We start from the raw sequence: 14,268 nt of genomic DNA, 5'->3' as shown, positions 1-14,268 counted from the left end.
AGTGCTAAGTTTTGAGAATGTCAACTTTGCTCCCGAGTTAAAGCATAGCTTGTTGAGTGTTTCTCAGATTTGTGACAAAGGATACTCAACGTATTTTACTGATAATAAATGTATGATCCTTAAGCCAGGCATTGTCATCCCGGAAGAGTGGATCCTTGTCAAATCAAAGTGGGATGGCAATGCATATATCCTAGATATGAACAGTAACATTCCAGAACAAGTCACCTGCCTCTTTTTGAAGGTGTCAGAACAAAATACAATGTTGTGGCATCGACGACTCGATCATGATAATGTTAAGAATCTAAATCGTCTTGCGAAAAATGAGATGGTACGTGGCTTACCCGTCAGAGACTTCATAACATTTGAGAAGTGTGTGTCGTGTATCCAGGGAAAGCATCATAGAAAACCACACCTGCCAAAACAGGTTAATTCAATCAACCAGGTGCTCCAATTATTGCAAATGGACTTATTTGGTCCGGTCAATGTCCTAACCATTAACAGAAACTCGTATTTTCTAGTTGTGATTGATGATTTCTCTCATATTACGTGGGTTTTCTTCTTATCCGACAAAGTTGGGTTGTTGGTCTAATAAAGAAGTTCATTGTGTTGATTGAGAACCAAACTAACAACCGGGTGAAGGCGCTTCGCACTGATAATGGAACAGAATTCAAGAATGCAGTTCCTGATCATTTTTGCGCAAAAAGGGAATTGTGCGTCAATATAGCTCTGTTCACACACCTCAACAAAATGGAGTTGCTGAGCGGAGAAATTGAACATTAAAAGATGTTGCAAGGACGATGCTTTGTGACTCTAAGTTACCTGTTTTCTTTTGCCCTAAGGTGATTAACACTGCTTGCTACGTTTAGAATCGTGTTTTGATCAACAGAGCCGAGATGAAGACTCCATATGAAATTCTTTATGGTCATAAGCCTTCAGTCAGCCACTTCCGTGTATTTGGCTGTCCTTGCACCCTTCTTCACCTGGAGTCCAACTCAAAATTTAATGCCAAAGCCGATGATTGTTACTTCATGGGGTATGTTGCACGCATAGCGTATAGGGTTTACAATAAGAAGACGAAGAAGATTGTTGTATCTTTCGACATGCATTGGTTGGAGGGAAATGATACGGATGCTCGAGTGGCTCCTGATTGGCTATTTGATTACACATTGTTGTTCAAATACTTCAATGTGTCTTCAGATGTTTTGTCTGGTTCTTCCTCTAGCTCGAAGATTGCTCCTGAAGATGAAGACGAACAAGTTGTTTACAGATCTCCACCGATATCCTCTTCGATATCTCAAGGGGAGTCATCAGTTCCACTTACTAATCTAGAATCTCGCATTCAATATGATGTTCCAGATGCTGAAGCTACTCCTCTTACTCCTGTTGAAAGAGAGTTCATGTCTACAGATGCTTCTGTTGTTACTCTAACTTTCATTGAACTACTCTTTCCTGAACAAATTGCTAATGGGTTTGTAGCAGATCCATCTGATGAGACAGCTTCATCTGATGTGCAACATTTATCAAATGATGGAGTTGTCCACATTCACACTCTTCTTGTCTCCCTCAATGACATCAACCAGGAGATACCCTCACGCATTCAATGTGTTCATCCGATCGAGAATGTCATTGGCCAGCTAGGTGATGGTGTTAAAACAAGAAGTCAGAGTGGAGATGTGAACACATGTCTCTATTCTTGCTTCATCTCTCAAATAGAGCCAAAGAACGTTAAAATGGCTTTGAATGAGCCAAGTTGGGTAGATTCTATGCATGAAGAGTTAAATCAATTTGAGAAACTCGGGGTTTGGATGCTGGTTGAATTACCTAAGGGAAAAAAGTCTCTTGACACACGTTGGGTATACCGCAATAAGCAGGATGGTTCGTGGGTTTAGACAAATCGAGGGTCTTGACTACACTGAGGTTTATGATCCAGTAGCTCGCTTGGAGGCTATCTGTATCTTCCTTGCATATGCTTCATACATGAACTTCACAGTTTATCAGAGGGATGTTAAGAGAGCTTTCTTGTATGGAAAGGAGAAGGAAGAAATTTATGTTGACCAACCCCCTGGATTTTTTAACTCGACGTTTCCTAATCATGTGTGCAAGTTTGACAAAGCGTTGTATGGGTTACATCAAGCTCCTCGAGCATGGTATGTGAATATATTAAAAGCACTTGCTCGAGCATGGATACTCTCATGGCACTATCGATCATACTTTATTCATCAAGCATGTTGTCAATGATCAGATCCTAGTCTAGATCTATGTTGACGACATTATCTTCGAGTCTACCAGTCCGCAACTATGTAAAGAGTTTGAAGGCATGATGAAAAAGAGGTTTGAGATGAGTCCTTTAGGGGAAATGACCATGTTTTTGGATCCTCAGGTCCAACAGAAGTCAACCGGAATCCTGCTCCATCAATCAAAGTATGTGGAGGATATACTTGAGAAGTTCGAGTTTCAAGATGCCAAAACTGCATCGACATCAATGACCAAAAGACCCCTGCTCAATCCGGATAATAATGGTGAATCCGTATATCAGAATCTCTACAGATCGATGATCGTATCATTTATGTATCTAACTGCTAGCCGCCCAGACATCATGTTTGCATTTTGTCAATGCGCACGTTATTAGGCTAATCCTAAACTTTCACATCTTATTTCTGTCAAAAGAATCTTTCGGTATATCAAAGGCAGCCCAAAATTGGGTCTTTGGTACCCAAAAAATTCTGAATTTGATTTATATGCATTTCCCGACAGTAATTATGGAGGTTGTGAGCTTGATAGGAAATCCACATCAGGAAGGTGTCAATTCCTTGGTTATCAGCTGGTCTCATGGCAGTGTAAGAAACAGCACACTGTCTCAACCTCAACAGCAGAAGCGGAATATGTTGCTGCCTCTGCCTGTTGTTCTCAACTTATATGGATCTAACATCAGCTATTGGATTAGGATTTGAAGTATCTAGAAATCCCTATCTTTTGTGATAATGAGGTTGCCATTCAGATTACTAAAAATCCTATTCAGCATCCCAAAACCAAGCACATTGATATCAAAATTCATTTTATCAGAGACTGTTATGAGCGTTCACTTATTCGGTTGGAACAGGTCCCCACTATTAATAATGTGGCGGATCTATTCACAAAGCCTTTTAACAAAGTTCGATTCGATGTGCTAGTGAGCTTTTTGAAAATGATTCATTTTGAGGATTAATTTTTGTTTTAGGTTACTTTAAATTTGCGGATTTTAATTTCATTCTCACCCATGCACAAATTTAGGGGGAGTAATAAACAGATTCCAAACAAAAGTAGAAAATCAAAAATCCAAAAATAGTGTTATTTCTATTTTATTTTTTTTCAGAAAATACTTAAAAAAAACATAAGAAAATAAAAAATTAAAAAACTATGTGTTTTTGTTAGTTTTGTCTACTGGGAGGTGATATAATCATGTGATAACAAATAATATGAATTTGTGTAAGGTGACTAAGTTGAATTGTCTATGGTCTATGTTTGATGTGCTTGTAGACATGAAGGATCTTTAAATGGACTTAACTAGGATCAGATGAACTTGAGAAGTTTAAAGACCTAACACAACTTAACCTAGATAGTTCCATTGAGTCTATTATACGATGTTTGGATAGGTTGAGTAGAGAGATATACATGGGAATCTACGCATACACTAAATTAATACGCATCTAGAACTGCCGCTCAATTTATCCTTGATGTACAGACTTATGTCCTTAATTCTGGTTCTGATAGGGCGACTGGGGTTCTGCTAAAGTAGGCATGTGGGAAATTATTTTATTTCTTTTCTTTCTATCAGTCATATGTTGTCCCCTCTCTGTAATCGGAAGATCCGACCTGCAATGCAACATCTGCAACTCTATCTCTACACACCTTCTTATCTATCTACATCTGTTACCCATATGTTGTCCCCTCTAAATGATCGGAAGATCCGACCTAGGACACAACATATGCACCATTCTACTTCTCAATCCCTCTATCCTAGTTAGCCATATGTTGTCCCCTATGCGTGATTGAAATATATCCAACCTGGGACACAACATATGCATCCATTTCTAAATTTGACTTCCTCCTTAATAATTGTTTTCTCACCTAAAGTAAGGAGTCCTTTGGAAGTTCTTAATAACCAGGGTATATTGGGAAGTGGGAACACAATCTAGTGCAACTAAAATCAAACCACTTAGAGGTTTTCTGTAGATCTCACTGCTTGATTTAGGTGGACAACAATATCATTGGCCGTCGTCAGCTGAATGGTCCTTTAATACAAATATTTAAGTTTATAGAAGTCATTGTCTTGTCACTATTAACTAGTCCTAAATTTTATCACAAATCCTTTATGTTTAAATGGACCACAATACCAGCAATCGACCAGACATAGACAAGAAGGTAAAGGTATCGACAAATGGATTAAGGTTGTCTGATAACTTTGATCTCAGTGTCACAAAACTTATGTTCAGTATCAATTAAGATGAATTAAGTTTGTTTTTATTTTTTATTTTTTATTTTATTTTTATTTTTATTTTTTTTAATTGTCTAAATTTTATTTTCGTTTAAAATTTTAGACTTTAGAAATTTTTATTATTTTATTTTATTTTATTTTATATTTTTATTTTAATTTTTATCCTCAAAATGTTTTATTTTTGAAAATTTTGGGATTTGGACTTCATCTTACACTGTGTGGATAACAACTAAATTTGAACAAGGTATAAAAGGGAGCTTACAGCCGTACTCACCACTCCACCCCTCATTTTCAAGAATACGACCGTAAACTCCTCAGAATCCTCTCACCCTCTCAAAAAAATTTCGTGGAATTGACTTATGATTCTTGTAGGTATGTTAATATCGATTGGTGAAGTGTGTTTCTTTCATCAAATCAATGGTGTTTTTAGAGATTAATCGACGATTTTTAATTATCGGCGTTTACAACCCAACCGTATACGGCCAGCCATGTACGACCAAGCTGTTTACCGCCGAAAACCCATTTTGTTAAAAATTCATTTTGGTCAATAATTTGTTGACCTGTTTCTTAAGGCCGAAGTTTAAATTGTTTGATTGAGAAACCATAAATTTTATATCGTTTAAATACTTTGTTTTCTCACTTGGCATGTTGTGTACAGTTTAAATGGCAAGTCTTAAGTTCACAGACAATCACAATCTTGCAATTTTGCTGGTGGAACCTCCTACTGCTCATGGAGAGTTCAAATCGATGATTCATTGGCTAATGGAGTGTTGTATGTCCAATGCTCTCACCGTGAGTCCTATTATGTATCAAGGATTCAATAAAGAATTTTGGATGTCTGCCCAGATGAAATGAGGAGATGACAGATCTGTGTCCATTGAGGCTGAGGTGAAAGGATGCAAAATTATCATCACATAGCAAATCATTAGAGATGCATTACAAATTGATGATCAATCAACCTACCCTGTTGAAATTCTTGTTGATGAAGTATAAGAAGTTCTTAACAAAATAGGCCAAGAAGTCGTTTTTCCTCTCACCATAAAGAAACTCATGCCGCCTTACTGGAGATTCATGGCTCGTACCTTTGTGACCTATATATCTGGCAGACGGACTGGTGCGGATGAAATTTCTTTAAGAAACACAAGAGCTATCGACGCACTTGCTGAAGGGATAAATTTCAACTTTTCAAGGTTTATTCTAAACGAATTCGTTGTAAACATCAACGCAAAGACTAGAGATACTTTCTTGATGTATCCTAGGTTTATTCTGGTGTTTGTCGATTTGCAATTCCCAGACATGGCCAAAGAAGGAGAGACCCTATATATGATATCTCTTGCTCCACACACTATTGGACCGATTAAACAGAATCGCAAGGGTAAAGTTGTCTTTCAAGGGAAGTTTCCTCGGGTGAATTTTGAAAAGTTTTCTGAGCTAAATGATGCATCCAAATCTCATGGGTCCTCGGACAAAATGTCTTCTGATCATGTTTCTTCAGAGCATGTATATTCAGATGATGATGTTATAACTGTATCAGATCATGATAAGGAAGCTACTCCTAGTCAATTTATGGCAGAAGAACATGATTTAACATCTGTTCATGTTCAAAGTGACTACAACGAAGGAACAAAGAAGACTGCATCTGCAAATGTTGATAATTCTTTTGAAGATCTGGATCTTACCGGTTAGGATAGGGATGTCATTCCACTGAATTTTGGAAGCAATGAGAATCTTTTATCCAAAGAAAACCTTTACTTGTTCTTTGACAGTATCAATGATGTTGCTCATCCAACAACGGAGATACGGGAAACTGAAGATGTTCTCAAGAATGTGCATCCTACCTCCACGCCATTGGCTGATGATTCAACTAATAAGGAGACAGTTTCAGGGATTCCTCCCCTTGTAAATGTTCTTCCTACCTCACAGCCTCCTATGAGTGATCCCATAACAACTATGACCTCCTCGTCTCCTATTAGAAGAAGAAGACTAGACCCAAGACCTGGTATGTTGACATCTGAACCATCTTAAGGTCTCCCCATTCATTCAACACCTATTCTTACCGCTGACCCATCTGGACCAAATCTTGAAGGACCAAGCACAACCTTTGATGTTAGTGGTTCTTCTGAACCAACAAAATTTTCTTTTCCTCAAGTTGATCATGATGCTACCTCTGTGAGGCTTAATCAATTTTTAGCTAAAGAACAAAGTTTAGTGCCTTTTCCAAGAGCTAAAGGAATTTCTATCGGGGAAGGCCACTTAGGAGAAGATAATCCTTCTATTGTTGAGCTTCAAAAAGAAATAAATGTGCTTAGTCAAAAGAACATTGAGCTTGACATTCAGGTGGTTGATCTTATGAGTGAAAATGCCAAGCTCAAGATTCAAGTTACTGATCTTGAAGAAGATAAAACTCTAAAGACAAAACAAATTTCCAATCTTCAGACCCACTTTGGTCTCCTCACAGCTAGCTATTTTGACTTGAAATGGAAGTTGGAAGAGGAACTTGGTGACAAGTTTAAGTCCTCTGTTGATGATTCAAGGATGTATCTTCCTTCTCAAGCTCCCCCAGTTGTGCCACCACCTGTACAAACATCATGATTTGTGGATGACGTGGAACCAGTTTAAGCTCCCCATGTCATAGCTCTAAAGCGTGCCAGATTGGCGAAAGCAGCTGAGAAAGGTCAACTCTTGTTTAAAAGGAGCTCAGATCAAAATGCTTCTGGGGATAAGCCCAAAATCACCATCACAGATCTTCAAGAAAAACGTTTTAGAGATATCTATGGTGATAGGTCTAGAATTGTTTCATGGGGCTTTCATGATACTCTAAACATGTGGCTCATGAGACGCAAAAGTGGCAACACAAAATTCTACAAAGATAGTCATGATTTCCATTCTTAGACCAAGGTTGATCTTTCAGAACTGTCGAAAGCTCCCTTTCCAAATCCCTCACAAAATCCCAAGGCAACATAATTCAAGCACTTTTTAGAAGATCAAGTGGTTAACGGATTTCCTTCAATGAAGACTGCAAAGTCTTTCATCAAACTATACCTAAGTAAAACAGATTCCTGTACTTCAGACTTATCCAGATGGATCTTTGTCATCCATGCTTTACTTGGTTTTCGATGAAACTACAGCCTCCGCTGTCATAAAGCTTAAAGATGGGTGCATTTGTTTATATGACAAAGAGATCTGTTTCAGTTTGGAAAGAGGGATATTCATTAGTTGAACCTACATCAGATTAAAGTTGTAGAAGACATTTTTGAGCCAGCTGCTAAAGAGTATACATCTATGGTTGCTGACATCATTAACAAAAGGGTGTGGAACAGGGTGATGTGCGATTCAGATGTTCTTCTTGTCGACAATGACTAAGTCAAGCTAGCCCCAAACCAATGGGGGATTGAAGGGTCCAGTCTGTGGTTTGGTCTTGTCGACAAGGACTAAGTCAAGCTAGCCCCAAACAGGTTTACGACCGTAAACCCAGTTTGCGGCCAGTGTCCCCTATATATAGGGCTTGTCTAGGTCATTTGTCTAGTTGTTCATCTAAGTGTTCGTGGCCAGGGGTATTCGATTTGTACCAGACGTTTTAATATATAAACGTGTGCAATCTTGATTTAATTCTTCTTCTACTCCAATTCTTGTTATATTGATTGTCTAATTGCTTGATCATTGGTTAAGATCTGTTTTCAGAACCTTGCACAAATGCTTCATTTTTATGTTTCATCAAAGACACATAACCAAATCAACAAAAGTCGTTAATGAAGGTGATATAATATCCTTCACCATATCTTGACATTGTTTTGAAAGGACCGCAAACATCGGTGGGTATGTTGCCTAATAAAACACTCGTCCTTTCACTATTTCTAGAGAAAGGGGACTTTTTCAACTTACCACATAAGCATAACTCACATATGTCAAATGTCTTAGTGTCATTTTCCCCCAACAGTCTAGTCTTTTAGAGTTGTGATATATGGTTCTTGTTCATGTATCCATGGTGATAGTGCTATAGATATGTTTGATTCAAACCTTACTTGAATCGATTGGTGTTAACATGATAAAGGTACTTGTAATTTGAAGTGTCATCTAGGTTCAATTCATAAATTCCATTTATTGGTCTAGTCTCAAAATAGACTATTCCATTCAGGAAGGAATGTATACTATTATCAACAAATTTGAAGCCACAACCAGATTTCCTTAAACGTGAAACTGGAATAATGTTTCTAGTGATAGTAGTATTTATAAACACATTGTTTAATATTAATTATACATCATATGGTAAGCATAAATTAAAAATATCATGATGCTTGTACTGCAACACGTGCTCCATTACCAACATGCAAAACCATATCATCTGTCTTCAGTTGCATGCTCTTTTGAAACCGCTACAACGAATTACATATATGAGTTCCAAAACTAGTATCAAATACCAAAATATTTGACGAAAAAGTAAATAATCCCATTTTAATCCTAAAAATGGATATACCTGAAGTACCCTCCCTGACCTTTTGTTCTTTAACTCAGCAAGGTATTAGAACAATTCCTTTTCGAATGCCCCATGACCCCACACTCAAAGCATGTGTCATCTTTAGCAACCTTCTCCTTCTTCTTGTGTGGTGGGTTTTGGGGAGCTTTCTTCCCCTTCCCTTTTCCAATTTGTGCCTTCACTTTTGAGCTCTTTCCTTGTTTCTTATTTTTCACTTCTCCCTCATAGATCATGAGCACTTAGGGGGCTTCCTTGGAATGTTTTTCTACACAGCTTTAAGCATCCTATGCAACTGAAATATAGGTTTATCCCACTCATTCTTATTGTAGTTCATGATGAAAGTATCATAAGAATTAGGAAATTACTTCATAATTAAGTCTGTAGCCAAGTCTAGTGGATATGGAAAGCCCAATCTATCTAATTCATCTAGATGACTTTTCATCTTGAGAACATGAGTGCTCACATTTCTAGTTTCCTCCATCTTCTAGGCATGAAAAGCTCGAATAGTTTCAAATCTTTCAGTCCTAGCTTGTTGAACAAACATCTGCTTGAGATGTTCAATCATGTTAATGGAAGTGAAGAGTTCTAAATCCCACTAAAGTTCAGGAATCATTGTGGCAAGCATAAGGTGCAGCCTTTGGGACAGAAGGTGGTTCTTTCGGGACTTGTGATTCAAGAATATAGTCTTTTCTTTTCTTGCTTTAAAATGATTCTCAATTTTCTCTGTCAATCCATAAAGTTGGAGTGGCCCAGTTTTTCTTTTTCAAGCATTGATCAAATATTCATTAGGTGGTCTTGTGTTATAGTAGTTGGTGGATCCATTTACAAAATATTACCAAAGTCTTATTCAGTATTTAATTATTTAAAAATAATACCCTTTTGTTTCCAAAAACATTATTTATTTAAATTCTACTATCCAAGTTACAAATTAAATAAATGGTTAGGTGACCTATATCCCACCTACTTAATTTTAACAAGGTAAATAACTTTTATTGATTACACCACTTGTAATTCCTAGATGTATGAGACTCCTTAACGATTTATTTGTAAAATGGACATTTTTGGTCTCATCTATGCCTAGGAACACTCTTCCTCAGGTGGCCTTTATCACAACATGTTTCCTATTAAGTCAGTCAAGGAGAGAAACTTGTAGAATTGGCCTATAACTTAGTTATAGAAATCACAAAAATACTTTGGCCACCAAAATATAACACAAGTGGTTAGGTGACCTTTACCCCACAAGCATTATGCAAATGGTGTGTTAATGTTTCTAAAGTTGGATGGCATATACTTGCCTTTTGAAAAGGGATTTGAAGGTTTTCTTATTCTATTTTAAAAATGTGACATCATGATAATTACATGAAACCAATTAATCATGGAATCAATTTTTGAAAAATCACGTTTAAGGTTCAAATATAAAACCTAGTTCTTATATTTTGACTTGGTTCAATTTTTACGATAATATCCAATGTTAAGTTTGAGTTTGAGCCATGTGGAACCTTATTCTATTATTTAATAAAAATTCATTTTATTATTAATAGGTTGGAGTGATAACAAGTCATGAAATCACCATTTTAGAATTTCAAAAAAATTGTCATTATTAAGGATTTAATAAACTCAGTTTTTATTTTAAAGTTATAACGTGTATCATCTAATGTTCACACTTTGAAAATTGAAAACAAACTCCATGTGATACTTATTTTGTTCAAAAAAGAGTTTGGTTTTGTGAAAATCTAATTTATCAACCACACAAAATATTTGCATAAAAAATAAACAATACAAGCATGCATTTGACATAAACAAGCCTTTAACTAGATAACACTTTTGTGACCCAAAACAAAAGCGTTAAGCCCTTCCTAAGCGACAAATGGGCAACATATTACAATTTGTTCTTCATGTGATATTCAAGCTCTCACTTGCAATAATAACCAACTTTGTTATAATTTTATAAAAAATTTATAGAACTTATGAAATTTTATAGAATATTTATAAAATTGTGGCTTCCTCTTGACTTCTTCAAAAATGGCCTCCATATTCATCTTTTTACATTTTTTATTAAACAAGTGTAGTATTAAACTAATCCATTACATAAAAATAACAAGCATGAAAAAACTAGCTACTTTTATTACATACTTAATGAATAAAAGAATATTGCAGACCATTTTCAACCAAATCACACAAACAACAACACAAATGGTCCAAGGCTTGTTTATGTACTCTAAAATACATATAAACATAAAAATAACTTTGTTTTTCTAACACAACTTTAAGTGATAAAAAATGCATGTAAGTTTTTGTCACATAAAATTAGCAATTAAGAAGTTGTCAAAGAAAATATGTATGAACTTATTTTAATACATGTAAGTTTTTGTTACATAAATATAACAATGAAGAAGTTGATAAAGAAAATATGTATCAACTTGTTTTTATACAAACCCAAGTTATCCATATTCTACATAAACTAAGATTTTCAAAAATCATAAAATCTAACAAAACTTGCAAGGTGACTCTTGATATCAATTGTTGGATTTTAGTTAAAAATAATTTCAAAAACTCGTAAATGGCAAACAAAATACTTAAAGAAAATTGAACTTAATAAACAATTTACAACCCACCAAGGATCATCTTGCAAGTAATGGAAAGATTAAAATATAACCATTGAATAAAGAAGATGATAACAACCTTTGTTGTCCCTTGAGTCCTCTTGGGAGGCTTGAGTTTTGATGAAGATAGAAGAACCTTTGTGACTCAAACAATGCACCAACTTGATGAGAAAGCGAGTTATTTTTAACCTGTTAAGCTTGGACACAAATACCCAAGTATTTAATCCAAAAGAGTGAAATGAAAGTAACAATTCTTCAATGAACCAAAGTGAAATAAGAGATGGAGAGAGGGGTGAAAATTCTCTCGGAAATGGGTATAAAAAATGCACCAGTTGAAAGCTTATATGGATATATAAAGTAGAATTAATGTCCATAAGTCCTTAACCACTTAAGAAATTATGACACTAGACGAACATGGATTCAGCCACGAGTAATTCTAAGATGATAATATCCTCGATTCTTCAAACAAAGATACATAAAGTAGTGATTTACAAGTCAGCTACGTATTGGTGTTGTGAAAACATATCAGTAACATGATGTTATAAAATGTAGTATCATGTATGATTTGATGAGTAAAGGTCATAGTTATGTGGTCAAACTTTATCCGTACCTTTTTTCCTAATGGGAAAAGTAATATCTTTGGGCCCCTCGGTGATTTGGTGTTGATTGTATAGTGTTGGGCCTACCCCTAGAATGAATTGGTGTCTTTAATTGGTAGTCAAATGACGTCATCACAAATCGGATAATAATGAAAACGAAATTTAGACAATGAGATTGACTGGATTCCATGGCTCTTGTACATACGATATCTTGAAGAACGGAGGGATAGCTAATCATTTATATTAGGGCCAACGTTTAATTTGAATCTAAGTTCAGCACTGGTTTGGGAAGCACGTTTTACTGTTTAGTTCAAGGTTATACTTGCAATTGTGGTTATAGATTTATCCAAGGGAGAGATTGTTTGATTAAGGTGTCTAAGATCATAACTAAATTGGTATGACTTGTAATTAGAAGAAAAATCTTCTTTTGGTTGGCCGAAAAAACTAGTAACTAAAAAGGATGACATTTGGAAAGAGAGGGTGACCTATTGATTTATTATATGATTTATAATTAGTAAAAAATGATTTGTTAATATATTATATGATACATATATTAATTAGAAATAGAATTTTTTTAATTATGAATTAATCATAAATTAATTGGAATTAATTTTGGGATTAATTGGATTAAATAAATGTGCCAGGTTTGAAGTGTGATTGTTCAATAAATGAACAAGTAGGAATCCTAGAACATTCTATATAGGGTGGATGGTTTTAGGAGATGCCAAAGGCATTTGGAATATTCCTTCTTAAGATAAGGAAACTCGATAACCACCCGAAATTAAAATAGTATTATTTTATTCAGGATTAAGGTTTCCAGGGTTATCCTATCAGGTATAAATAAGACCCTTTTAATGCCTTATTTTCGTCCAAGCCATATATTAGAAGGATAGTCGAAAATATGCTTATACTCCCCTCTCTCCTCTTGTGTTATTGTTTTTAGGGTTTGGATACAAATCATTAGAACCACTAAACTTTTGGTGCTAGCTTCTCAAGTGAACAAAGGAATGAATCAAGTAAACTTATACGCTATAACAATTTTAAGATATGTAAGCCTGATTTCTTGTTTTCAAAATTGCATGGGTTTATTCTAGTTTTGTTATTCAAAGTATGTTGCCTTAATGTGAAAGACATAGATCCTTTTGTTGGATTAGGTGTCTAAGTCCATCTCTATTTATGGTATGTACTTGACCCGGTTTGGCATGGTCTGTTTGGGTTGCATGGCATCATGCATTTGGATAGACTAAAATGAGAGAAATAGCACTTAAGGTTTATTAATATATTATAAGTTCTAATATATTAATAATATTAGTTAATTACGATTGATCAAGAATTAATTTTGAATTAACTAAGTGATCAAAAGGAGACTAATTAAATATATGGGTTGATTGTGTAAATCATCCATACTTATATAGTGGGCTAGTGTTTCATGGATTATCAAGTTGGGCTAAAACCCATAGGATGCCCCATGGATGCTCCATGGTCTTTATAGAATCCATGGGTCATGGAAATGAAAAGTCATGACAATTATGGTTTACATGGTGTAACCCGAATTGTAACACATTATATAAGTAACACTTTGTTCACCAAAATCGGCCATTAAGGTATACAAGTGAGGGCTAGCCGATTTCAAGAAGTGTTCCATTTCTCTCTAAGTTATTCCAAGTGCATTTGGTGTTGTGTGAGACATTTGAGGCATCACACTTGAGGTTCTAGGCTCACAAGGTTTTCAAGGAATCCTAACTACTACAAGGTATGTATTTCTTACTAACTTTTATATTCAAAGTTCCCCATGTATGCTAGATAGGTTATGAACCTTGGAAAAACAATTTTGCATGTATCATAGATAAAAACATAGATCCAAGGTTTCTAAGGTTACATGTACACCATAGGAGTGTTCAAATGCTAAAAACCCATCACCTATTAGGTTGCATGTCCCAATTTCTTAATTGTTTAGTGATTTTCGATGTTGAGAGAATTATTGCAACCTAAGGAAACCACCAGGAACTATATAGTGTGAAAAAAGTAGCAAATTAGTCATAGAACTATGAACCAGTTATTACTTGTTAAACTAGAGTTCATAGTCACTAAATGAAAATATTAACTCATCCACATTGA

The 14,268-nt window shown here is 35.4% G+C and overlaps 1 protein-coding gene across 1 annotated transcript; it reads left to right on the top strand.

The window, feature by feature from the left end:
* The first annotated feature begins 893 nt into the window (after positions 1-893).
* On the top strand, positions 894-2,926 carry LOC145039877 (uncharacterized). Its single transcript, XM_078987880.1, has 4 exons — positions 894-1,659; positions 1,714-1,875; positions 1,991-2,147; positions 2,755-2,926. The coding sequence occupies exons 1-4, from the start codon at positions 894-896 to the stop codon at positions 2,924-2,926; spliced, it is 1,257 nt and encodes a 418-aa protein (XP_078844006.1).
* Positions 2,927-14,268: the final 11,342 nt, after the last annotated feature.

Source organism: Lactuca saligna, chromosome 4 (genome assembly GCF_052625555.1).
Source record: "Lactuca saligna cultivar CGN05327 chromosome 4, ASM5262555v1, whole genome shotgun sequence".
NCBI lineage: Eukaryota > Viridiplantae > Streptophyta > Magnoliopsida > Asterales > Asteraceae > Lactuca > Lactuca saligna.
The sequence above is the reverse complement of the archived record's forward strand: the minus strand, read 5'-3'. Positions and strand labels throughout refer to the sequence as shown.

Excerpts from the sequence above, each read along its gene's own strand:
- LOC145039877 (XM_078987880.1), top strand. The coding sequence starts at position 894 with ATGAAGACTCCATATGAAATTCTTTATGGTCATAAGCCTTCAGTCAGC. Across the intron at positions 1,876-1,990 it reads ATACCGCAATAAGCAGGATG|TTTATCAGAGGGATGTTAAG; the intron begins GTTCGTGGGTTT and ends TGAACTTCACAG. Across the intron at positions 2,148-2,754 it reads CATCAAGCTCCTCGAGCATG|TAATTATGGAGGTTGTGAGC; the intron begins GTATGTGAATAT and ends ATTTCCCGACAG.